Source organism: Leucoraja erinacea, chromosome 7 (genome assembly GCF_028641065.1).
Source record: "Leucoraja erinacea ecotype New England chromosome 7, Leri_hhj_1, whole genome shotgun sequence".
In the NCBI taxonomy this organism is placed as follows: domain Eukaryota; kingdom Metazoa; phylum Chordata; class Chondrichthyes; order Rajiformes; family Rajidae; genus Leucoraja; species Leucoraja erinaceus.
This window is the reverse complement of record NC_073383.1, coordinates 23,591,270-23,617,194: the sequence shown is the minus strand read 5'-3', so window position 1 is coordinate 23,617,194 and position 25,925 is coordinate 23,591,270. Positions and strand designations below refer to the sequence as shown.

The 25,925-nt window shown below is 43.5% G+C and overlaps 1 protein-coding gene across 6 annotated transcripts in view; it reads left to right on the top strand.

The window, feature by feature from the left end:
* LOC129698743 (mitogen-activated protein kinase kinase kinase 20-like) overlaps window positions 1–25,925 on the top strand; it is a 115,224-nt gene that overhangs the window by 40,336 nt on the left and 48,963 nt on the right. For all 6 annotated transcript variants that reach the window (XM_055637964.1, XM_055637966.1, XM_055637967.1 and 3 more), the window contains exons 8-10: window positions 787–873; window positions 4,784–4,858; window positions 7,240–7,346. In XM_055637964.1, coding sequence (XP_055493939.1) covers window positions 787–873; window positions 4,784–4,858; window positions 7,240–7,346 — 269 coding nt within the window. The remainder of the gene's footprint in view (window positions 1–786; window positions 874–4,783; window positions 4,859–7,239; window positions 7,347–25,925) is intronic.

The following is a 25,925-nucleotide window of genomic DNA, read 5'->3' as shown; positions in this document are numbered from 1 at the left end:
GCAGAGATTTTAACACAAAGAAACCTCACGATATCATCATTGGTAGTTATAAAAAATGTATTCAGAATTTTAAATTCTTTGGCTCAAATTAGTTCTGCCTATATAATTCAAATTATACTAGACTAAGTGGGACCCGTTGGGTCCCATGTTCACACGGGAGGCTGGTCCCCCAACGCAATATTCCACCTCTCCACCAATTCCAATATTGGTTGCCATGGGGGGGGGGGGCTTTCTGGAGCGCTAGTATGGGTGTAGTGGGCTGAAGGGACTGGTTTCCAGAGGGCTAGTATGGACATTATGGACCAAATGGATTCTTGGCCTGGCAGCTCAGTCACTCGGGCCTTTTGGGCTGGCAGCTCAGTCACTCAGGGCTGGTGTGCTGGCAGCTCCGCCACTCAGGGCTGGTGGGCTGGCAGCTCCGCCACTCAGTATTTCTCCTCGAGTATTTATGCAATATCCTTTCGAATGTTACTTTTGAGCGGATGGATGCAAATTGCCAGACAGTATATCATAAGTATGGTAAATTGTATCTAGTTCAGTCTTCTGGAGATCATAACTTGGTTAACTTCTGGGTGATTTTATGGAATAGATCTACCTTAAAGAAAGCTCTTTGCAATATCTATATTCATATCAAAATGAGTGTCACCTGTTTTATGTTCATAATTTCTGCAAGGATTACACTGGTAAATTGGTAACCACACCCAAGATGGCATCACTAGGTGTTTGTATAAATAGAAAATGTATTGTTAAGTTTACACAGATGTTAAGAGGCTCACTTTTATTCAGGTTCTTTGGGAAATGCTGACACGTGAAATCCCATTCAAAGGCCTCGAAGGCCTACAGGTGGCCTGGCTAGTTGTGGAAAAAAATGAGGTATAGTATATTCTTGAAAATTATCTTTAAATTATTTTTCATACTTTTTATAGATGTTTCTACTGGTTTAAGTTCTTGACATGTGCATTGTCACTGGTGAAGACTGCCAGTGGCCTTTTTTTTTGCACGCTGTGTGGCTCTGCTATCTGGTGGAGTTTGAACATTCTGAGGCCATGTGGGTTTCTACTGGGTGCTTCAGTTTCTTCTCGAATCCAAGAGTTGTGTGCTAGGATCATTATTGTCTATAAATTAGCCTTTAGTTTAGGTCAGTGGCACAAGAATCTAAAGGGGAAATGAGAGAGATGGGAATGGAAGCTATGTAATTGCCATACTGGAAGCTGACCGAGGGCTTATGGGGCGAACTGTATCCTGTACTGTATAATTAGGTTAAAGCTCTAGTCCTTTCACTGATTATTTTGATCAAGAATCATGAATCTGATTTAAGTTATTGAAGATGGGACCAAAAAGGTTGACGAGACTAGAGTTGTAGACATTGTATATAAGGATTTCAGCAGGGTGTTTGACAAGGTTCTGCATGGTAGGCTGCTCCAGAAGGTTAAATCTCATGGGATCCAATGAGAGCCAGCTGACTGTAGACAATTGGCTTTGCGGCAGGAAGCTGAAGGTGATGGTGGAAGTTTGTTTTATCGGAGTGGAGGCCAATGACAAGTGCTGTGCCACAGGAGTTGGGCCCATTGCTGTTCATCATTTATATCAATGAATTGGATGAGGACATACAAGGCATGATTAGTAATTTTGCAGATGACACTAAAGTAGGTGGTATTGTAGATAGCAAAGATGGTTGGCAAAAATTGCAGCAGGATCTTGAGCGGTTGGGCAGGTCAGCTGAGAAATGGAATTTATTCCAGAGAAACGAGAGACATTGTGTTTTGGGAAGTCTCACTAGGGCAGGACCTACACAGTGAATGGCAGACTCTGGGGTGTGTTGTAGAGCAGAGGGATAGCTCCTGCTCATAGCTCCTTGAAAATGACTTTGCAGGTAGATAAGGTGGTCAAGCAAGCTTTCAGCACATTCGCCTTCATCAGTCAGAGTATTGAGTGAAGAAGTTGGCAGGTCATGTTACAGTTGTACAGGAGATTGGTGAGACCACATTTAGACTATAGTGTTCCGTTTTGATCACCCTGATAAAGGAAAGATGTTGTTAAACTGGAAAGGATGCAGAGAAGATCTACTCGGATTTTGCCAGGATTTGAATGCCTGAGCTATAGGGAGAGGTTGAGCAGGCTAGGACGTTATTCCTTGACACACAGAAGGATGAGGGGTGATGATCTTAGAGAGTATTTTACTCAAGAGTAGGTGAATCAAGAACCGGAAGACATAGGTTTAAGATGAAGGGGGAAAAATTAACAGGAACCTGAAGAGCAACTATTTTTACAAATAGCCATATGGAACGATCTGCCAGAGGAGGTAGTTGAGGCAGGTACTATCACGTATTTAAAAAACATTTGGACGTAGTTTAAAGAGGTGTGGGACAAACGCAGACAAGTAGGACCAATGTGGATGGGGCATGTTGGTCGGTGTGGTCAAGTGGGCAGAATGGCCTGTTTCCACACTATTATTCTAGGACTCTCTGGGTCTAAGCTTTTACCATTAACCTAGTACACTAATGCCCAATTTAGATTTTACCAAGATCACTTATTCCCAAATGTGTTTTCAGCCATAGTTCAAACTTGGATGTGAGCTGAATTACAGAAATTAGTTGAGAATCTTTGTCCTTGTTATTAAGGCAGCTGGCAATACTAAGAAGAGCTAGTAAAACCAAAAACTGATTTTTTTTTTTAGGAAAAACTATTCATTGGATGAAGTCATACCTGGCTCAAAGAAAGATGGTTGTTCATGGTCAGTTATCTTGATTCAGTTTAAGCTTTCAGTCAACATGGGACCATTGTTCACTGCCATATTCAGCCCTAGATTAATATTATCAGCAACATTTCAGTCCCCCTATCATCCACATCACATTTTCTATTCTAATAATTCATGAGCAGAGGATCCAATAGTTGAACGTAAATCTGCATGGACAGTCACCATTGCTACTTACCTGGGATTATAGACAGAATAATGGTCCATCATAAAAACAGTAAAACTCGGCTATTAATTAACATGTAGATCTGTGGAAGAGTGACCACTGGATATATTAACCCATATCTTTTTAGTTGACCGTTAAATATCCTTACTTAATTTTGAGTTATTTGCAGTTATTTTTCTTTCAATGACTGATTCCTTTTGCAGTCTTATACAGGTTTACACTTGGATTTTTGTTAAATAAAACAAGGCTCATTATTTACTAATTTAGATGTTACTTCTGAAGTACTAAGTGTCATGAAAAATGTGGACATTTGATCAGATGTTCGAATAGATGCTAAAATCCATGGAATCAGTCAAAGGTGTTGACATTATTATTGCAATTGATCATTGTACTTCAGCAGTAATAATTGAATTAAAAGTTAAAATCATTAAAGCCAATCTCTCTCCCTTCCCTCAACTCTTTTCTACGCCTTTCCTCCCCCCAGCTTGCATGACTTGTGTCTAGTGTGAATCCATGTAGGCTGTAGATTGACATTTGGTTTGTTTTGCAGTAACAGATTTCAAGTGAGATTGTGTGCAGAGCATTAGGCATTTTGTTGTTCAGTTGAAGACCATAGGAAATTAATTTGCACATGAAAACATTGCAGCTAAGCAACTTGTCTTGGTTAGTTTATTTTGATCAGAGGAAAATGTGTACATTCCTTTCAGTGCCTTCTTCTCACTGCTACTGTTGGGCAAAAATTGCTGAAGCCTGAAGTCCCATCAGGTTCTTGAACCGACCTGCACAGCCTAATCCTACCTCGGCAGTGGAATACCACAAACCACCTGATGCATGAACATGGATTTGTTTTCTAATCGTGTATTTTTGCACTATTGTCTTGTTTTTTTTTCCACTTTCTCTTTCTTTCCACTGTCTTGGGGAATTTATATGCAATTCTTGTTTTATGTGTTCTCTACATCTATGTGGCTGTAATGCTGCTGTAAGACTTCTATTGCACTTTTACCTCACTGTATCTGTGCATATGATAATAAACTCACTTGACTTGACTGGAAAAAAAAACAGAGGTTGAAGTGAACAGCGAGTCAACTTATAGAGACCATCAGTAACTGAATCCAGGAAAATATTTAATACAGAAACTGCTATTGAACCATTTGAGAGTTGGATGGGGGAAAATAATATTTCTGTGCTCTGTCTCGGAATCTTTGACATGCAAGTGGCAACAATCCAATTTTGAACTTTACCCAGTGAGCATAAGGGAGAGGAGAATAAGCTTAGTAAAATTGGGAGTGTCAGATCGTGTCCATGTCTACGGGCTAACTACTTCAGACTGAGACAAGGAAAATTTACTGCTTGCAGTGTCACAAATCTTTGAAATGGTTTATCTTTGAACTGTGATTTCTGTCATTCATTATATTCAAATCAGAGAGGGAGGGAGTGGGAAAAAGAAAGAACTTAAAAGGAATATCAAATAGCAGAGCAACAAGGGGAAGTCAAGCTGCTATGTTCCTGCATTTTCCTACATCTATTTCTCTACTATTCTAGGTACAAATATGATTAAATGTGCTTGTTCCCATTAGGTTTTTTCCCATGGAAAAATCAGCCATGTTATTTGGTCTTTATTCGTTTTTAGTGAATCCCTCTAAATGTCACATTATTTGATTTCAGGTGTGCACGCAAGACAATTTAGTACAGTACTATTTCTCTCAGCATTTGCCATGTTATGAAAACATTCATGGTTGAATGATAAACTACATGGTTGCAGACACCATATCGCAACCAGGAGGGAAAGCACTGGCTCGTGTGAATATATGTTAGATATTTTCTTACTCTCATTTGTTAATGTATTGCTTTTCTTACTTCAGAGGTTGACCATTCCAAGGAGCTGTCCTGCCAGTTTTGCAGAAATACTGCATCAGTGTTGGGAAACAGATCCCAGGGTAAGTACTGAGGTCATTCTTCTTGAGAGATGCTTTTGACGGGTAGAGTTGGTTGTGGATGGTCATTGCTGTAGGGCACATCCTCAATCTGTGGTGTTATCCAGTGCATCTAGTGAAGGTTTTGGAAACACTTTTACATGGATTGCAAAAGCTACCACCAGTCTTCATTTGTCCATATATTCTATTAATAAAAAATGTAAAGCTTAACCCAGTTGTCATGGATCGCTGTTTGGGAGCCCTGTCTTGTGACCAGACTGGGGGTGGTTGCATTCCTAGAAAAAAGTTGGTTCTGCGATTTTCTTGATGCAAAGCCATATTATCTGTGCAGATGGTAAGAAACGCACGTTGAAAGAAGTTTGATGATTTACTTACTGTTAACATAAACTCCATGAAAACAAACTTGATCCCTTATTTCATATTTCTGGGTAATAATTTGTGAATTCTGAGTTTTGGTTACGCATACGACTAATGCAGGGTTGCCTGCTTTAAGTGTTTATTTGCAAAGTACTATAGTATGTCCACTTTCATCTATTCCCTCAGTTTGTAAAGGGCCTGTCCCACGAGCATGCGACTGCATGCGGCAAGCGCAACCTAACGTGGTCGCTTGAGCCGTACGGCCTAGTGGGGCCAGTCCCACTTCGATCGCCGGAGCCATATGGAGTTGTGCGAAGCTGATCCCGACATCGCGCAGGGGTCCGAAAAACTGACACTGTCCAGAAATTCCGCGCGGCAACGTCCTGCTGGCCCGCAGCCACATTGAGGCCGTATGCACCACCTCAACAGGCGTGGACAGCGTCTCGACACTGTACGCAGCGTCTTGACGGCGTACGCCTTCGCTCGAACTTCACGTCAACTCGTACGGGATCACTCAACCTCCGCGTGGCCCCCGCATCCGGTTTGGTCGCGCTCACCGCATGCAGTCGCATGCTCGTGGGACAGGCCCTTTAGTGTCTCCCAAGTGTAAACAAATTAATCACTTGTAACCTTTATGAATCCTCCCTGCAGGCTGAACCACCTAATGTAACATTACAAATTGTGAGCCAGAGCAATGTACTGTATAAATGTAAATCAGAGAAAATAATATTACTTTCAAATGTGTGCCTCTTTTATGAGCTGTTGTTTACCACAATAAACGTTTCAAATTGCTGTCTAAATTCATATTCTTCGTATATTGTGGCTGCATGAAAAATAGGAAGCTGTTTTAAGATTGCTGGTCTGCTTTCCTCTGCATGTTTTCTACACAGTGATGTCACCCTGGGCCTTTGTTTCTGTCAGTTTCTAATTGGGCAGCTTGCCACTACCAGCAGTATGCCACATCTTGAAGCTGCCACTATCTTTCTCAAGGCCAATATTACTAAATAGAATTGTACACTTCCCTCCTGTAGAAATACAATCAGCATCAATTATCTGAAAAATCAAGTGGTATTCTTGCAGAAAATTGCTAACAAGGTCTTTGGCATTTAGTGGCATTAGTGTTCTCTTGATGCTGACATGGATGTTGTGACTTGCATTTATTAGGCCAGAAGTGTAGCCAGCAAAATCTGGCAGCAGCTTGCAAGATGGACAAAACCCTGGTCTACTGCTGTCAGAATAATGAAGGTCATATTTATGAGTGCAGCTGCTAACAGGAGAGTGCATTTAACATCAACTGTGCTCTTTTAATACAAAAAAATCTATAGAACCTTTGAACTCAGTGGACTATGCCAAATAAATTATAAACCTCTGATATTCTGTATTTGCAGCTTTTATATTTGCCAGATGACAGTTGAAGCAAATTGTGTTCCTGGCACATTCATATTGAAACTAGTACAGTGAATCTTATTAGCCCCATTTTTGTAATTAACAGATAAGAAATGAATTAACGTTCTAGCATTGGTCACTGTGATTGATACTATTAAAAAGAACAACTGGAATTATGTTGACTCATCTGTAAACACTGTTGAAAATAGTATATTTTCATAGTAAAGCCTTTTCAATTTTTTCTTAGTATCTTTCTAATACATATTAATGATCAGCATAATCCAAAATCTGTTTGAATCTCCATTATTTTTGTTCTCGCTGTTCGAACAATACATCTGCTTTGGTCCAAAATAGATGACTTCACTCTGACCTGCTCAGAAATCCATCTGCTACAGTTTTACCTGCTCACTTAATTTATCCATGTAATGTTATGCTTTATTTTAACAGTACTTCTTATACCACCATTCATTGCTGTATGAAGCATTATAATCGCTGTTTGGATATTTCAATCGGGTCAATGGATTTTCCTCAAATGTTGCTGTCCTGCAACTTTCGCTTAAACTAAACTTCTGGAAAACATTATACTGAATAAGAAATAATTTGATTATAGCATTAATATTTACTTTTTTTAATTTCTATAGAAAAGGCCAAATTTCAAGCAGATCTTGGGGTCCCTTGAGGTTATGTCCCATGACAGCAAACTTCCAGACCAGTGCAACTCCTTCTTGCACAACAAGGCTCAGTGGAGGTAGGCCTGAATCCTAATTTAATATGCAAAATATGTGGCTTATTCTATAAATATTTTAAATGTTGGGGTGAAATATAGAAGGTGGTGCAATATCAGATTTGGATATTTATTTTTATTGATACGAGGTAAGGATAGCAGCACACAAAGACTAGCAAACTCCTAGGGCCAGGATAAAATGTCATTGGAAGATCCGTAGAGCAATGGATTACATTTTGCACTAGTTTCTAATTTAGCAGAAAAGGTGATTTTTGCCTCCTTTATATTTATGATGTGCTGTCAGCAATTGGAGTGTTGAACACTCCTGCGTGTATTTTCATTATAAAAAAACGTTACATTGCAATTATATAACCTAAATAAGTAACAGTACTAAGTAATAGCAATTTGTCTTCTAATGATTCGTTTTTGTGGAGATAATCAGTTTGTTTTAAAACATATAATTTTTTTTCATTAAAAAATTCCAAATCATCTTTCCATTTTTTGTTATGTTTTCCACTATTAATGGCTATTGGGATCAACCAGTGAGCACAGCAGATAATAGTCTTGAATGCTGAAAAGTTATTACTACTATGTGATAAGCCTAGATTTTTTAATTGTTTAATGTATAATTAACTTGGTTATAGTCCAAATAATTCCATAATACATATTGGGGCACAAACTAGAATAGAATACGTTTATTGTCATTGCACAAACATCTGTGCAACGAAATTCCATTGCAACTCCTTCGGTGTGTACATAAAAGATAGTGTACAGGATAAAAATTAAAAAAGAACAAAACACACCAGCCATTGACTACCATATACACAAGATCAGTAAAGAAATAATAAATCGGTATTAAAAACATTTAAAAAGAATATTGCGCATTATCTTGCACCCCAAATTATATTGTGCTTCCCCCAGTGTTCTCTGTTAGAGTTAAGTTATTTTACCGCACATGGGTATAAACTATTTTTTAGTCTACCAGTGCGAGCCTATAAATACAATATTGGAATTCATTTACAGTTGACAGTTATCTATCTATATATTACTGAAACTCTCATCTTGTTTGTTTCTTTGTCTGCCTATAATGACCTGAAATTAAATTGAAATTACAAGGTATTCACATTTTAAACTTTACAAAATCCAGTTTGACTAAAATCACATGAACTTGCACGGGCAGTTAGCAGCATATGACGTCACAATCGGATCTAATTTACATAAACTGGCCGTCAGCAGTGTTCCACACCACAATGACATCACAATGGGATCTCATTTACATGTTTTTAAAAAAAAACTCAGTTTTCAAAAACACAGGAGCATTCCATTCAGATTGATGTTATATTTTACAAGTTATTCACAGTTGAAACATTTAAAAAAAATCACTTACCACAAAAAAATCAAACTTTTCACTTTGAAACCTGCCCTGCACCCCCCTTCCTCAACACTGCCCCCACCACACACACCTCTCTCCCCTCCCACATACACCCCTCCCCTCACACTCCCTCCTACAACCCACACCCTTCCCACGTACACACCCACCCTCGCTACACCCCCTCCCATACCTCACACCCCACCTCACACCCCCTCCATCCCTCGCCACACACCCCCTCGCCACACACACACACACACACACCCTCTCCCCCACAACCCCACGCACCCCCTCTCACCTACAACCCACCCCCCCCCCAACCCCTCTCCCCTCCCACATACACCCCCACTCCCCCCCCCCCCACACCCACCCCCTACCCATATCACCTCCCTCCCTCCTTCTCTCTCTCTCTCCTCTCTCTCTCTCTCTCTCTCTCCCTCTCTCTCTCTCTCTCTCTCTCTCCTCCCTCCTCCCCCCCCTCCCTCCCCCCCCTCTCTCCTCTCTCTCTCCTCCTCCTCTCTCTCCCCCCTCTCTCCCCCTCTCTCTCTCTCTCTCTGTCTCTCTCTCTCTCTCTCTCCCCCCCTCTCTCTCTCCCTCTCTCTCTCTCTCTCTCTCTCTCTCTCTCTCTCTCTCTCTCTCTCCCTCTCTCTCTCTCCCTCTCTCTCTCTCTCTCTCTCTCCCTCTCTCCCCCCCTCTCTCTCTCTCTCTCCCTCTCTCTCTCTCTCCCCCCTCTCTCTCTCCCCCCTCTCACTACACTCTCTCCCTCTCCCTCTCGTCTCCCTCTCCCTCTCTCCCCCTCTCTCCCCCCCTCTCCCCCCCCTCTTCTCTCTCTCCCCCCCTCCTCCGCTCCCCTCCTCTCTCTCTCCTCTCCCCCCCTCTCCTCCCCCCCTCTCTCTGCCCTCCCACCCTCCCCCCCCCTCCTCTCTCCTCCCTCTCTCTCTGCCCCTCCTCCCCTCCCCCCCCCCCCCCTCCCCCCTCCTCCTGATGAGTAATGGTAACCCTTAATCATCAAATGTTCTGCGCATTTGTTACTTTGTTCTTCTTCCATATATTATTCACCTATGGAAGAATATCCGTTGATAATGTGGAGGAAATTGCCTTGTCTATGTTTGAAGAGGATTCCAAGGGCTACATCCTTCCACCTGTAGACCACTATAAAAACCTCCACCCCGTGGACAGAATATACACAGGAACTGTTTATACAGAGTTACGGAGCGATACATCACCATGGAAACAGGCCCTTAGGCCAAATTCATCCGTGCTGACCAACTTGCCTCAATATGCTGATCCCACTTGCATGTGCAACATGATCAAAGATTATATTCATTCTTGAGTCCATAAATTATTGTTTTATTAGGTCAGCAGAAGGTAAAGAACCCTTCTTCACAGATGAGATATGGTAATGCAACCAGGTGCAAAATGTGAATTATTTAAGTCATTTGTGGCTGAAGTCTTTGAGTGAAATGGCATAGAAACAGCCTTGTGGCTCAATTGGCCATGCCAGACAAGGTGCTCGCTTGAGCTATTCCCCGGTCACCTTTAAATCTTCCCCTTTTCCCTTAAACATTTGCCCTCTAGTTTTAGAAATCTGTACCTTTGGGGGAAAATAAAGATCCATTTTATCGATAGCCTTTATCATTTTATAGACATCTATAAGGTCACCCCTCAGCCTTCTATGCTCCAGGGAATAACAAAATCTCCTGTCCAACATCCTTATAGCTTAAATCATCCAGGCACAGAATTCACTGCCACAGAAGGTAGTTGAGGCAAGTTCATTGGCTATATTTAAGAGGGAGTTAGATGTGGCCCTTGTGGCTAAAGGGATCAGGGGTTGTGGAGAGAAGGCAGGTACAGGATACTGAGTTGGATGATCAGCCAAGATCATATTGACTGGAGGTGCAGGCTTGAAGGGCCGAATGGCCTACTCCTGCACCTGATTTCTATGTTTCTAAGTTTCCCTCTTCTCACCCCTCTCCCTCTCCCACCCATCCTTCTCTCCCCCACCCCCCTTCACTCTCTACCCTATCCCCTTCCCCTCTCTCCCCCCCCCCGTCCCCCTTCCCCCTACCCCTCTGTCCCTCTTCCACCACTCCCCCTACCCCTCCCTCCCTCCCCACTCTTCCACTTCTCTTCCTCACCCCACCCCATTCCCTCCCCCACCCCTCTCTCCCCCTCTCCCTCCCCTCTCCACCCCCAAGCCCTTCCCCCTACCCCTCTGACCCTCCCCACTCTTCCACCTCTCCCCCTCCCACTATCCCTCCCCACTCTTTTTTCCCCCCCCCACCTCTCTCCCCCTCCCTCCACACTCTTTTTCCCCCTCCCTCCACACTCTTACCCCTCTCTCTCCTCCTCTCCGTCCCCATCCCTCCCCCCCCACATCTCTCTCCCCCCCCCCATCCCCTCTCTCCCCCACATCACTTCTCTCCCCTCCCCCCCCCTCCACTCTCCCCTCTTCACTTTTTCCCCTCTCTCCCACCCACCCCTCTCCCCCTTCCCTCCCTCCTCCCCATCCCCCCCCCCCCCCCCCCCATCTCTCTCCCCATCCCCCCCTCTCTCGCCCCCTACCCCGCTCTCTCTTTCCCTCCCAAATCTGTCCCGTTTCCTCCTCCTCCTTTCCCCTCCCTCCCCTCTTCTCACCCCCCCTCCCCCCCCACTGTGTGTGTTTGGGGGGTGGTTAGTGTGAGTGTGATGCCTCAGCCCCCCCTCCCCCACCCCGCAAACGCCTTTGGGGAAACAGACCAAACGGGTCTGCACTTGGTCTAGTTATTATATAAAAGTCTGTGGCTGCCGCCTGCCGTCCGTCCGGCTGCCTGTCTGCCTTTTGATTCGTTCCCATCATGTGATGTCACAATGCCCAATGCTCGCAGATGTCCAATCGGGATGGATCCATTTACATATGCCTTTGCACCAGCCCCAGCCCCAGCCCCTGGTGACCGTGTCATCGTGTGATGTCACAATGCCCAATGCCCAAAGACATTCTTGCCATAGAGGGAGTACAGAAAAGATAACCAGACTGATTCCTAGGATGTCAGGACTTTCATATGAAGAAAGACTGGATAGACTCGGCTTGTACTCACTAGAATTTAGAAGATTGAGGGGTGATCTTATAGAATCTTATGTTTCTATGTTTCCTTCTCCTCGCCCCTCTCCCGCTCCCCCACCCATCCCTCTCTCTCCCCCCCCCCCTTCACTCTCTACCCCACCCCCTTCCCTCTCCCCCCCGCCCCCCTTCCCCTATCCCTCTGTCCCTCTTCCACCACTCCCCCCTACCCCTCCCACCCCACTCTTTCCCCTCTCTCCCCCCCCCACCCCTCCCTCCCTCCCTCCTCCCCTCCCCACACATCTCTCTCCCCATCCCCCTCTCTCACCCCCTACCCCACTCTCATTTCCCTCCCAAATCTGACCTGTGTTTCCTCCTCCTCCTCTCCCCTCATTCCCCTCTTCTCACCCCCCCCCCCCCCCTCCCCCCACCTGTGTGTTTGGGGTGTGGTTAATGTGAGTGTGATGCTGCAGCCCCCCCCCAAACCCCCCCCCCCCCCCCCCCCCCCCCCCCCCCCCCCCACCTGCAAACACCGTTGGGGAAACAGACCCAACGGGTCTGCACTTGGTCTAGTATAACACTAAAACTATTCCGAACTAACAAGTATTGTGTGGTAGTATTCACATAATCTAGTGCTCTATGCACGAATCAATGAAGGAAAATGCACATTTTAACTACTTTATCTGCTGCCTTTAAGAATTTGTGGTAATGCACTCTCAGCTGCTATGTTGCACCTCCCAGATGCATCATCGCACACATCTTGGGATTAAAGTTATGTTTCCACATTTCTGCTGAACTGACCAGACAACCTTACTTGCCTCCGAAATCAAAAGCTTTCCTCCTCAATATGAAACACAGTTTTTGCATCATCACACTTCCTATCCTTAAGACTAAATCATTATTCTATTTGAAAAAGTAGAAAACCAAATACTGAGCATTATAGAATTCCACTGGAAAGGCCTTCAGTTATACAAAGTCCTGTAAATCAATACCCTTTATCTCCTACCTTTGAGACAGTTTTAGTTCCAGGTTCCCACTGTCCTTTGTATCTCGTGCACCGTTGCTGTTTAGATCAGCCTTCCCTGTGGGATCTTAACAAAAGATTTGCTGAAATCCATGTGGATTAAATCAAGCTTATTGCTCTCATCAACTCATTTTCAACTGCTTGAAAAATTCAGTAATTTAATGGAGTGATTCATTTGTTTGTCATTTAAATAAAATGTTAAGATATTGCTGGGATCTGTGATTAGTTAGCTCTGATTATAAATATGTTGGAAGCCAGCATCAACTTTTTATGGATTGTTGTAAATAAATATTGTTGGAAATGGTTTTTACTCTGGTCTATATTGAGTAATTGCCAGTTTTATTCTTGGAAGTGGTGACGTTGATTCAAGACTATGTTCTGACTGCAGCATGGCCAAAGTAGAAAAAAACCAGACAAAAAAAAAATGTTCACGCAAAAATAGAACGCAAATGGATGTAATAAATTCCGCAAATGTTTTTTAATCAAATTATGACCTCAAGAAAATCAAGTATGACAAATGTTGACAGAATGGAAAAAGTGAGCATAAGCGTGAGGTAAAGCATTATTTTTAAGTGTCACATGAGATCGTATAAATAGCATTGATCTCCCCTGAAAACATATTGGCAGTGACTCAGCAGAGGCTAATGAATGTTATAAGAGTTACGTATTGAAACTGAATACTGTACAATATCTACATCATGCCCACTAATATGAAATCTTTATTTTTAAATAATGCCAGCGCTGAGATGCGGATAATAGTTAAATTAGAAATTCACAACTTTAATTCAAGTTTTAAAAGAATAATTGATCCAAAATTATTCTTGTAATATTTATAACTTAAGTAATATAGTCCTGTGTCAATTAAAAGCTTTAGATAAGAGGCTCATTGGAAGAAACAAAAAGCGTTTTGGATTTAACAAATTAAAATTGATTTAACTGTGCAATTTGATCCTTAAAGGACTGGTAAAAATCACAGCCAAAATATTGTTGAAATATTCTGGCTTTGTGAGCAAGCAGCCTTAAAAATAATGTCTTATAGTTAAATGTTATTTATAATTGACATGCAAATTAAGTAATTAAGCAACAAAATGATCATTCACTCCTTTGTTTTGCTTGGAAAATGTTCTACCCTCTGACTTGAGCATTTGGAATCCTGTCTGGTCTGACAAGTTTATGCAACATTTGTCAAGTGATGTTAAAAGGTGCAGAAGGGACAACTATTTTCCCTTCCCACTTAACACTTTTCCATGACAACCTGATTGAGATCAGAAAGTCCTCTTGTTTTTATGCTGCGTTTTATTATTCTAGCAACAAGACTGAAAAAGACCTTAATCCTGCAGGGTTAAGCAGGACAGGGTAATTCTTGAGAAATAGTGGGTAAAGTAGTCATCTGGACAGTACAGATCAATTACTGTACGAACTCTAAACTGAGAGGGTGGTGGGAAATTGAAATTGTAGACGCATTAAGCTCAAAATATTCATAAGATGTTGATAGATGTACCAGTACCAAGATAAGGTAGTAATAAGGAAATAAAGGAAGAATAATAGAGGAAAAGCACGTTTGATGGGGCACAGAATGGAGATTAATGAGCCTTCTAGATGGTGATTGTGATTGGCAAGGCAGATTAGCAAATGACAAATTTGAAGGATTGTGATAGGTAAGGAATACTGACTATTTTAGTTATATGCAGAAGTATAGTCCATAGAAATATTTCAGTTTTAGAGATGCTGCTTGAATGAAATTGTTTGACACTTAACTGAAAATGGCAGGATCTTTTAATCGTATCACAAATCTGATGGATTGTTCTTTTCTAAATTCCAACTATTTGCAAGAACTACAGTAAAGCTTTCAGTATAGCAGAATCCAGGAACAATGGGCAGATGACAAACTGCAGTTATCTCATACCATGTATGTATTCAAAGAAGCAATTATTTGTTTGGTCACCCGTATGCCAGCACCTTGCATTTTAATTCAGTTCCTTTTATGCAGATAAATTGTAATGATAGATTTAGCAGCTGTAAAAAATAATTATTAAGCCTTGGATACCAGGGGACAGCCAATTGCTTTCAAATTATGTTCATCTTGAGATTGTTTAACCTATAAAAAGGCAGATTATGTTGGCACTGAAGAGGGGATGGAGTTAGTTTTGTGTAGGACTGCCAAGGCAACATGCACAATGCCAAAGGCATAAGGAACTAGTTCAGATGTTAAGCATTTCAAGTTACAGTCATGGTTGGGCATACCAGAACAAAGGTCTTCCTCCAAAAAAAAATCTTCATTTCTGCCTGCAGAAGATTCCTGTGGACCTGAAAGGGCAAAAACCCTTTAACCAACACCAAAGCACATGTCGGCTCCCCTGTTTAAGTTTCAAGATCTCATGCTATTCATGGACCTGAACATGCAAGTGGTGCAACTAGTGTTAGAACATGTGTTGTGCACTGTTCAATATCTAGGTTTGACATCACCTTTAAAATCACTGTAGACTCTGTACATAATGCACACAGAGGATTTGTAGTGAATATGCTGGGACCTCTGTTGTTTGTGATATATATAAACGACATGGACATAAATGTAGATGGGTTGGTTAGTAAGTTTGGAGACAAGTTGCTGTAGTTGCGGACAGTGAGGAAAGTGGGATGTAAATTAGCTACAGAAATGGGTAGAGGAATGGCAGATGCAATTTAATCCGAGCAAGTGTGAGGTGTTGCAATTTGGGAGGTCAAATTAAGGGGAACATATACAGTTAACAGCAAGACCCTTAGTAGTATTGATGTACAGAGGGATCTTGGGGTCCATAGCTTCCTGAAAGTGGCAACACAAGTAGATAGTGTGATGAAGGCAGGCATACCATATGCCTTCTTTGAAGGCCGGGACAATGTGTATAAGAGAGAACCTGAAGATAGATCCTGACCCAATCCATGTTCTCCAGAGATGCTGCCTGACCTGCTAAATTACCCCAACACTTTGTCTTTCATTGAGTATAAGTGTCCAGAGGTCATGTTGCAGCTTTATAGAACTATAGCCAGGCGTATTTGGAGCGTTGTGTATAGTTCTGGTCACTCCGTTACAGGAAGGATGTAGAGGTTTTGAGGTCTATGCAAAATTTAGGAGAGACTGGAAGAATGGAGGGTGGCAAATGTTGTGCCTCTATTCAAGAAGGACTGCAGGGAAAATGCTGGGAACTATAGGCCAATGAGCTTAACCTGTAGTTGGAAAGTTACTAGAGGGTATTCTGAGGAATAGGATATCTAGCCATTTGGATGGACAAGGGCTGATTAGGGATAGTCAGCATAGTTTTGTACGTGGGCGGTCGTGTCTCACAAATCTGATTGAGTTTTTTGAAGACGTGAGCAAAAAGGTCGATAAGGGCAGAGCTATAGATGTTACATACATGGACTTCAGCAAAGCATTCGACAAGGTTCCGCATGGTAGGCTGCTCTGGAAGGTTAGATTGCATGGGATCCAAGGAGCGATAGCTGAATGGATAGAAAGACACAAAAAGCTGGAGTAGCTCATCGGGACAGGCAGCATCTCTGGAGAGACAATAGAAAATAGGTGCAGGAGTAGGCCATTCGGCCCTTCGAGCCAGCACCGCCATTCACTGCGATCGTGGTTGATCATCCACAATCAGTACCCCGTTCCTGCCTTCTCCCCATATCCCATCGACTGCCATCTGAGGCAGAGAATTCCACAGATTCACAACTGTGTGAAAAGGTTTTTCCTCATCTCATTTCTAAATGGCTTCCCCCTTATTCTTAAACTGTGGCCCCTGGTTCTGGACTCTCCCAACATCGGGAACATGTTTCCTGCCTTTAGCGTGTCCAAATCCTTAATAATCTTATATGTTTCAATAAGATCCCATCTCATCCTAAATTATAAAATCCCAGAGTATACAAGCCCAGCCGCTCCATTCTATCAACATATGACAGCCTCGCCATCCCGGGAATTAACCTGGTGAACCTACGCTGCACTCCCTCAATAGCAGGAATGTCCTTCCTCAATTGGACAAAACAAAAACTGCACACAATACTCCAGGTGTGGTCTCACTAGGGCCCTATACAACTGCAGAAGGGCCTCCTTGCTCCTATACTCAACTCCTCTTGTTAAGGCCAACATGCCATTCGCTTTCTTCACTGCCTGCTGTACCTCCATGCTTACTTTCAGTGACTGATGAACAATGACCCCCAGATCTCGTTGTAGTTCTCCTTTTCTCAATTTGACACCATTTAGATAATAATCTGCCTTCCTGTTTTTGCCACCAAAGTGGGTAACCTCACATTTATCCACATTAAGCTGCATCTGCCATGCATTCTACCCACTCACCCTACCTGTCCTAGTCACTCTGCATCCTCATAGCATCATCCTCATAGTTCACACTGCCACCCAGCTTTGTGTCATCTGCAAATTTGCTAATGTTACTTTTAATCCCTTCATCTAAATCATTAATGTATATTGTAAATAGCTGCGGCCCTAGCACCGAGCTTTGCGGTACCCCACTGCCTGCCATTCTGAAGGACCCATTTATCCCTACTCTTTGTTTCCTGTTTTTTCTATCCATGTCAGTACCCTACCCCCAATACCATGTGCTCTAATTTTGCCCACTAATCTCCTATGTGGGACCTTATCAAATGCTTTCTGAAAGTCCAGGTACACTTCATCCACTGGCTAATTCTTGTCCATTTCCCTAGTTACATCCTCAAAGAATTCCAGAAGATTAGTCAAGTATTAGTCAACCATCGTAACCTACTACTGCTATCCAAATGTGCCGTTATTTCATCTTTTATAATTGACTCCTTCTTTCGTGTGGCGTGCACAGCCTAAAGTTGTTGGACAACTTGTTCTATTTGATCTTCCGTTTGTGCACGTCGAGTTGATTGCATTAGTCGAAACAGGGCGGACCACGTGAAGGTTGCAATCTTCCACCCCAATTGACTCCTGCATCTTCCCTACTGGTCTATAATTCCCTGTTTTCTCTCTCCCGCCTTTCTTAACAAGTGGGATAACATTAGCTACCCTCCAATCCACAGGAACTGATCCTGAATCTATAGAACATTGGAAAATTATCACCAATGCATCCACAATTTCTAGAGCCACTTCCTTAAGTACCCTGGGATGCAGACCATCAGATCTCGGTGACGTTTTAGGTCGAGACCTGCAGAAAATTGGCTTCATGGAAGGAAGCAGAGTGTGATGGTGGAAGGTTGCTTCTCAGACTGGAGGCCTGTGACTAGTGTTGTGCCTCAGGGTCCAGTGCTGGGCCCGTTACTGTTTGTCATCTATATCAATAATTTGGGTGAGAACATACACGGCAAGATTTGCAGATGATACAAAAGTGGGTGGTTTTGCAGATAGTGAAGAATTGTGAAAAATTGCAGCAGGATCTTGATCGAATGGCGATGTGGGTTGATGGAATTTAATACAGAAAAATGTGAGCGGTTACATCTTGGGAAGTGGCCCTGCACCGTGAATGGTAGGGCTCTGGGGAGTGCTGTAGAGCAGAGGAATCGAGGAGTGCAAGTGCACAGTTCTTTGAAGGTCAAGTCGCAGGTTAGATAAGGTGGTCAAAAGGCTTTTGGTACATTGTCCTTCATCAGTCAGAGTATTGAGTATAGCTAGGAGGTCGTGTTGCAGTTGTATAAGATGTTGGTGAGGCCACATTTAGAGTATTGTGTTCAATTCTTGGCACCATGTTACAGGAAATAAGTTGTCAAGCTCGAAATGGTACAGAGAAGATTTACAGAGATGTTGCCAGGAATATAGGGTCTGGCTGGCAGACAGGAAGCAAAGAGTAGGAGTAAACGGGTCCTTTTCACAATGGCAGGCAGTAACTAGTGGGATACCGCAAGGCTCAGTGCTGGGACCCCAGCTATTTACGATATATTAATGATTTGGATGAGGGAATTGAATGCAACATCTCCAAATTTGCGGATGACACAAAGCTCTTTCCAAATCAATATCCCATACCTGCCTTCTCTCCATACCACCTGATCCCTTTAGCCACAAGGGCCACATCTAACTCCCTCTTAAATCTAGCCAATGAACTGGCTTCAACTACCTTCTGTGGCAGAGAATTCCACAGATTCACCACTCTCTGTAAAAAATGATTTTCTCATCTCGGTCCTAAAATACTTCCCTCTTATCCTTAAACTGTGACCCCTTGTTCTGGACTTCCCCAACATCGGGAATAATCTTCCTGCATCTAGCCTGTCCAACCCCTTAGGAATTTTGTACGTTTCTATAAGATCCCCCCTCAATCTTCTAAATTCTAGCGTGTACAAGCCGAGTCTATCCAGTCTTTCTTCATATGAAAGTCCTGCCATCCCAGGAATCAGTCTGGTAAACCTTCTCTGTACTCCCTCTATGGCAAGAATGTCTTTCCTCAGATTAGGAGACCAAAACTGTACGCAATACTCCAGGTGTGGTCTCACCAAGACCCTGTACAACTGCAGTAGAACCTCCCTGCTCTTATACTCAAATCCTTTTGCTATGAATGCTAACATACCATTCGCTCTCTTCACTTCCTGCTGCACCTGCATGCCTGCTTTCAATGACTGGTGTACCATGACACCCAGGTCTCGTTGCATCTCCCCTTTTCCTAATCGGCCACCATTCAGATAATAGTCTACTTTCCCTGTTTTTGCCACCAAAGTCGATAACCTCACATTTATCCACATTATACTGCATCTGCCATACATTTTCCCACTCACCCAACCTATCCAAGTCACCTTGCAGCCTCCTAGCATCCTTCCCACAGCTAACACTGCCCCCCAACTTCGTGTCATCCGCAAACTTGGAGATGTTGCATCCAGATCATTAATATATATTGTAAATAGCTGGGGTCCCAGCACTGAGCCTTGCGGTACCCCACTAGTCACTGCCTGTTATTCTGAAAAGGACCCATTTACTCCTACTCTTTGCTTCCTGTCTGCCAGCCAGTTCTCTATCCACATCAACACTGAACCCCCAATACCGTGTGCTTTAAGTTTGCATACTAATCTCTTATGTGGGACCTTGTCGAAAGCCTTCTGAAAGTCCAGATATAACACATCCACTGGTTCTCCCTTTTCCATTCTACTAGTTACATCCTCAAAAAATTCTATAAGATTCGTCAGACATGATTTACCTTTCATAAATCCATGCTGACATTGTTCAATGATTTCACCACTTTCCAAATGTGCTGCTATCCCATCTTTAATAACTGACTCTAGCAGTTTCCCCACTACCGATGTTAGACTAATTGGTCTGTAATTCCCCGTTTTCTCTCTCCCTCCCTTTTTAAAAAGTGGGGTTACATTAGCTACCCTCCAATCCTCAGGAACTACTACAGAATTTAAAGAGTTTTGAAAAATTATTACTAATGCATCCACTATTTCTGAGACTACTTCCTTCAGTACTCTGGGATGCAACTTATCTGGCCCTGGGGATTTATCGGCCTTTAATCCATTCTATTTACCTAACACCATTTCCCGGCTAACCTGGATTTCACTCAGTTCCTCCATCTCATTTAACCCCCGGTCCCTTGCTATTTCCGGCAGATTATTTATGTCTTCCTTAGTGAAGACAGAACCAAAGTAGTTATTCAATTGGTCTGCCATGTCCTTGTTCCCCATGATCAATTCGCCTGTTTCTGACTGCAAGGGACCTACATTTGTTTTAACTAATCTTTTCCTCTTCACATATCTATAAAAACTTTTGCAGTCAGTTTTTATGTTCCCTGACAGTTTTCTTTCATAATTTTCCCTTTCCTAATTAAGCCATTTGTCCTCCTCTGCTGGACTGAATTTCTCCCAGTCCCCCGGTAGGCTGCTTTTTCTGGTTAATTTGTATGCTTCATACAATAGTATCTTTTGTTTTGATACTATCCCTTATTTCCCTTGTTATCCACGGATGCACTACCTTCCCTGATTTATTCTTTTGCCGAACTGGGATGAACAATTGTTGTAGTTCATCCATGCAGTCTTTAAATGCCTTCCATTGCATATCCACCGTCAATCCTTTAGAATCAATTGCCAGTTTATCTTGGCCAATTCACGTCTCATACCCTCAAAGTCACCTTTCTTTAAGTTCCGGACCCTTGTTTCTGAATTAACAATGTCACTCTCCATCCTAATGAAGAACTCAACCATATTATGGTTACTCTTGCACAAGGGGCCACGCACAACAAAACTGCTAACCCTTCCTCATTACTCAATACCTAGTCTAGAATAGCCTGCTCTCTCGTTGGTTCCGAAAACTATCCCGCATACATTCCAAGAAATCCTATTCCTCAGCACCCCTGCCAATTTGATTCACCCAATCTATATGTAGGTTGAAGTCACCCAACTGTTTTACCTTTGTTGCATGCAATTCTAATTTCCTGTTTGATGCCATCCCCAACTCCACTACTACTGTTAGGTGGCCTGTACACAACTCCCACTAGCGTTTTCTGCCCCTTAGTGTTTCGCATCCCCACCCATATCGATTCCACATCCTCCAAGCTAATGTCCTTCCTTTCTATTGCGTGAATCTCCTCTCTAACCAGCAACGCTACCCCACCTCCTTTTCCTTTCTGTCTATCCCTCCTGAATATTGAATATCCCTGGATGTTCAGCTCCCAGCCTTGGTCACCCTGGAGCCATGTCTCTGTGATCCCAACTATGTCATATTCATTAATAAATATCTGCACATTCAACTCATCCACCTTATTATGAATGCTCCTTTCAATGCAAGGCTTGTTTTTACCACACTCTTACCCCTTATACAATTATGTTGAAAAGTGGCCCTTTTTGATTTTTGCCCTAGATTTGTCTGCCTGCCACTTTTACTTTTCACCTTGCTACCTATTGCTTCTACCCTAATTTTATACCCCTCTGTCTCTCTGCTCTTGCACCCATCCCCCTGCCACATTAGTTTTTATCCTCCCCGACAGCTGGACACACTTCCTGCAAACGTAGTGACCAGGGACACCGACCGTATCCCTGATCTCTCACATGTTGCAGGATGAGCAAACCATGGGGCCGATCTCCACTGACATGTCTGACCACCAAATTAAATCAACTCCCTTACACTATAAAAATCATTATCCCTTAAACTGTACCTTTACTAATAAATACTGGACCCTCAACTCACTGAACCCTCAACTCACTGACTCTTAACCTGAAAGCAGAAATGCAAACCTGGGGTTGCTCCCAATCAGCTGCTTCCTCTGGTCCACTTCCACCAATCAGCGGCTTCCACCAGACCACTTCCCTGGCTGAAGTTGGGCAAACTTGGATTATTTTTCCTTAATTGTCTGAGGTTGGAAGGGTGACCTGATAGAAGTATATAAAATTATGAGAGGTATAGATAGTACTAGACCAAGTGCGGACCCATTGGGCCCGCTCCCCCAACGCAATATTCCACCAAACTGCGCATGCGCAACTGCCGCGTTCAAAGTTGTGCCATTGTCGGCTGAAATTAAGTTAATGTTAATAAATTGAAGAGAGGATCCGTGGAGGCATTTGTAAAATAGGAAACTTATCTGTGGATTCGTTGTGAGGCCAGGCGAAAGGGAAAAAAGATGGCAATCTGAGAATTTGGAAAGGGCCCCCGTTGTGAGGCCAGGCAAGTACATGCAAAAAAACATGTCGATTTTCTTTTGACCCGTTGGGCCTGGAAGGCAATATTCCACCACTGGACCATAGACCCTCAACTGTGCAGGCGCAACTGACGGGTTCCCGTTGTGACACCAGAGATCCCCGTTGTGACGCGAGTCACAGCAACTCTCCCCTCAACTGCGCTGGCACAGCCGGCAAGTGGGAGCGTGACTGCAATGGCAATAACTTGTAAAAAAAATAAGATCAATGTGAACGCATCTCACTCTCTCTCTTCAGTCCCCTATTCTCCTCCTCCATTATACTCCAATTCCCCACCCTCCACCAACCCTCCTCTGCTTCCTTTCCTCACCCCCTCCCTCCCCTCCTTCATTACCCCGCCATACCTCTTCCTACCCCAGCACACCATCCCCCTCCTCTTCACCCTCCCACTTGTTTCCCTCCCCTCCCCCGCACACTCCCTCACCTCTCCCTCCATAACTCTCTCCCCTCCCTACCCTCTCCTCGCTCTCTATCCCCCTGCTCCCCCACTACCCACTTCCCTCCACTCTCCCTCCTCACCTCCCCTACTGCCCTCCTCCCCCTCTATCCTCCACTTCCTCACCTCCCCCACTTTACTCTCCCTCCCTACCCCCATCCTCTCCTCTATCCCTCTATCCCCCACTCCTCACCTCCCACTATCCCACCTCCCCACAATGAAAATGAAATCTCCCCCATCCAATGAAAATCACTGGGTTTTTTTAATGAAGCCTCCCCCTATCCCACTCCCACCCCAAATAAAAATCGCAATGTTTTTTTTTAATGAAAATCGCGTTTTTTCTTTTAAATAACCTAAACACAATGTTTGCTGTGAATGAAAACGGAAGAATTTGATTAAATTGTATTTTATTTGAAAATCACGATTTTTTTTTTTAATGTAAATGAGATTCGGGATCCCATTGTGACGTCATTGTAACATCAAACGTGGCTGATGGGCAGGGCAAGTGGAAAAGTGGTATTGTAAAGTGGATTTTGTAAAGTTTAAAATGTCAATAACTTGAAAAATATACCATCAATGTGAACGCACCTTGTTTCATTTACATCACAAGACAATGGTGAGTAAGGTGGGCCAAACATTGGAGCGCTATCGTGTACCGTTTTAGCGGGGCTTCGGGATCTCACGCACGCATGCATACAAACAAACAAGATGAGAATTTTAGTAATATATATATATACTAGACCAAGTGCGGACCCGTTGGGCCCCATCAATATTCCACCACTCATCCAAAGCCCCCCATTTGCGCAGGTGCGGCTGACGGGTTTCCGTTGTGACGACAGATCCCTGTTGTGATGCGAGTTATGGCAAGCCTCCCCCAACTGCGCAGACACAGCCGGCAGGTGGGAGCGCGACTGCAACATTTTTAAAGTTTAGAATGGCAATAACTTGTAAAATATAAGATTAACGTGAACGCATCTCACACTCCCTCTTCAGACCCCTATTCTCCTCCTCCATTATCCTCCCTCTCCCATCTCTCCTCTACTTCCTCCACTCACCCCCTCCATCCCCTCCTCTCTGTTCACCCTCCTCTCGATTCTTTCCCATCTCTTCCTTCCCTCCTCCACTCCCTCCTTCACCTCTCCCTCTACCCCTAGCCACTGTGTTTAAGAAGCATTTCAACTGCCGCCTTCTGAACGCTGATCACATCTCCTGTTTTGAACATCAACTAATCATAGTTGGACTAATCTGTCCGCTTTTAATTGTTCTTGTGTATCGCCCACCAAAAACTAATAAGGACTTTACCTCACAATTTGGTGATCTTATCGCTAGCTTGTTGCCCAAATTTAACTGGGTCCTGATTCTGGGTGACTTTAGCCTTCATGTCTGCTGTCCCACAAAACCTCTTGCAAGTGAATATATGAACCTGGTTGAGTCCTTCAATCTGTCTCCACTCACCACTGGACCCACGCACAAGCTCGGCCATACACTAGACCTCGTGCTTTCGTCTGGTCTCCCAATTTGTAACACAGAAATTATTAATGCCTGTCTGTCAGATCATAGTGCAATTATATTTGATGCATCTCGGCCTTTCTCTCCCTGAAAATCCCATCTCCCTGCTCGTTGCTCCCGCTACGTAAACTCCACGACGGCCAGTAAGTTCCCTAAGGCTCTCAATAGCCGCTCCCGACATCTGCACTATTGAGGCGTCTCCCCTCCATCTCAGCACCTAATTTCTTTATTCAATAATACCTGCTCTTCCATCCTGGATTCTGTTGCTCCTCTTAAAATGAAAAGGCCTAAGCCTAAAGGCTGGCCCTGGCTCAATGACACCACCAGAGCCCTAAGAAGAGAATGCAGTAAATCAGAACGGAAGTACAAATCTGATAAGCTTCAAATTTCCTTTGAACTCCTGAAAAACAATCTTCACAAATACCAGGAAGCAGTAAAATCTGCAAGAACAAAATACTTTTCCACCCTTATTTCCAAAAATACTCATAACTCCAAGGTCCTTTTTAGTACCATCACCTCCATCATATGTCCTGCCCCCAACACCAGCTTAACTGGGTCCCCTGCTAAGTGCGAGGAATTTACTACATTTTTCACCAGCAAAGTAAAGAACATCAGAACTAATATTTCCCCTCCCATCCGTGGCCTGACTAACTCATTGGTCTGTTCTTCAAAATTAGACTTTTCCCGACCCGTTACTCTACCCTCCCTTGTAAAACTGGTGACCACCGTGAAACCTACCACCTGTCCCCTCAACACTGTCCCCTCTGCCCTTCTAAAGGATGTCATTACAATAGCTGGTCCCAGCATCCTCGCCATCTTCAACAGCTCTCTGGCCACTGGCACTGTTCCTACCTGGTTCAAGCATGCGGTGGTCCAGCCCCTCCTGAAAAAACCTAACCTCGACCCCACCTTGCCAAGCAACTACAGACCCATTTTCAAAACTGCCTTTCCTTTCAAAAGCCCTTGAAAATGTAATTTTAAGTCAACTTATGCCTTACCTTCACCAAAATACTATCTTGGAAACATTCCAATCAGGTTTCAGGGCTCACCATAGCACAGAGTCTGCCTTGTTGAAGGTACATAATGACCTACTGCTCACTGTTGACTCCGGCGACTGTGCAATCCTGCTCTTTCGACCTCAACGCAGCATTTGATACTGTTGACCACACCATCCTAATTGACCTTCTCCGGTACAGGGTTGGTATTGATTGCACTGCCCTGAGCTGGTTCATCTCCTACCTCAAAGGTAGGAGTTTCTCTACTAACATAGGCAACTCTTTCTCCTCCCATTACTCAAACCTCACGTCAAAAACCTTGGTGTGACATTTGACTCGGCATTGAAATTTGACAAACAAGTCAATGCAGTGGTAAAAGCTAGCTTCTTCCAGCTTCGGACGATAGCTAAAATAAAACAATTCCTCCAGTTTGATGACCTCGAAAAGATCATCCACACGTTTATCTCCTCCCGCCTAGATTACTGCAACTCCCTCTACACTGGCATCAGCCAATTTTCCCTGTCCCGCCTGCAACTGGTCCAAAACGCCATAACGAGGCTCCTGACGGGCACCTGAAAAGGGGACCACATCACCCCGATCCTGGCCTCTCTCCAC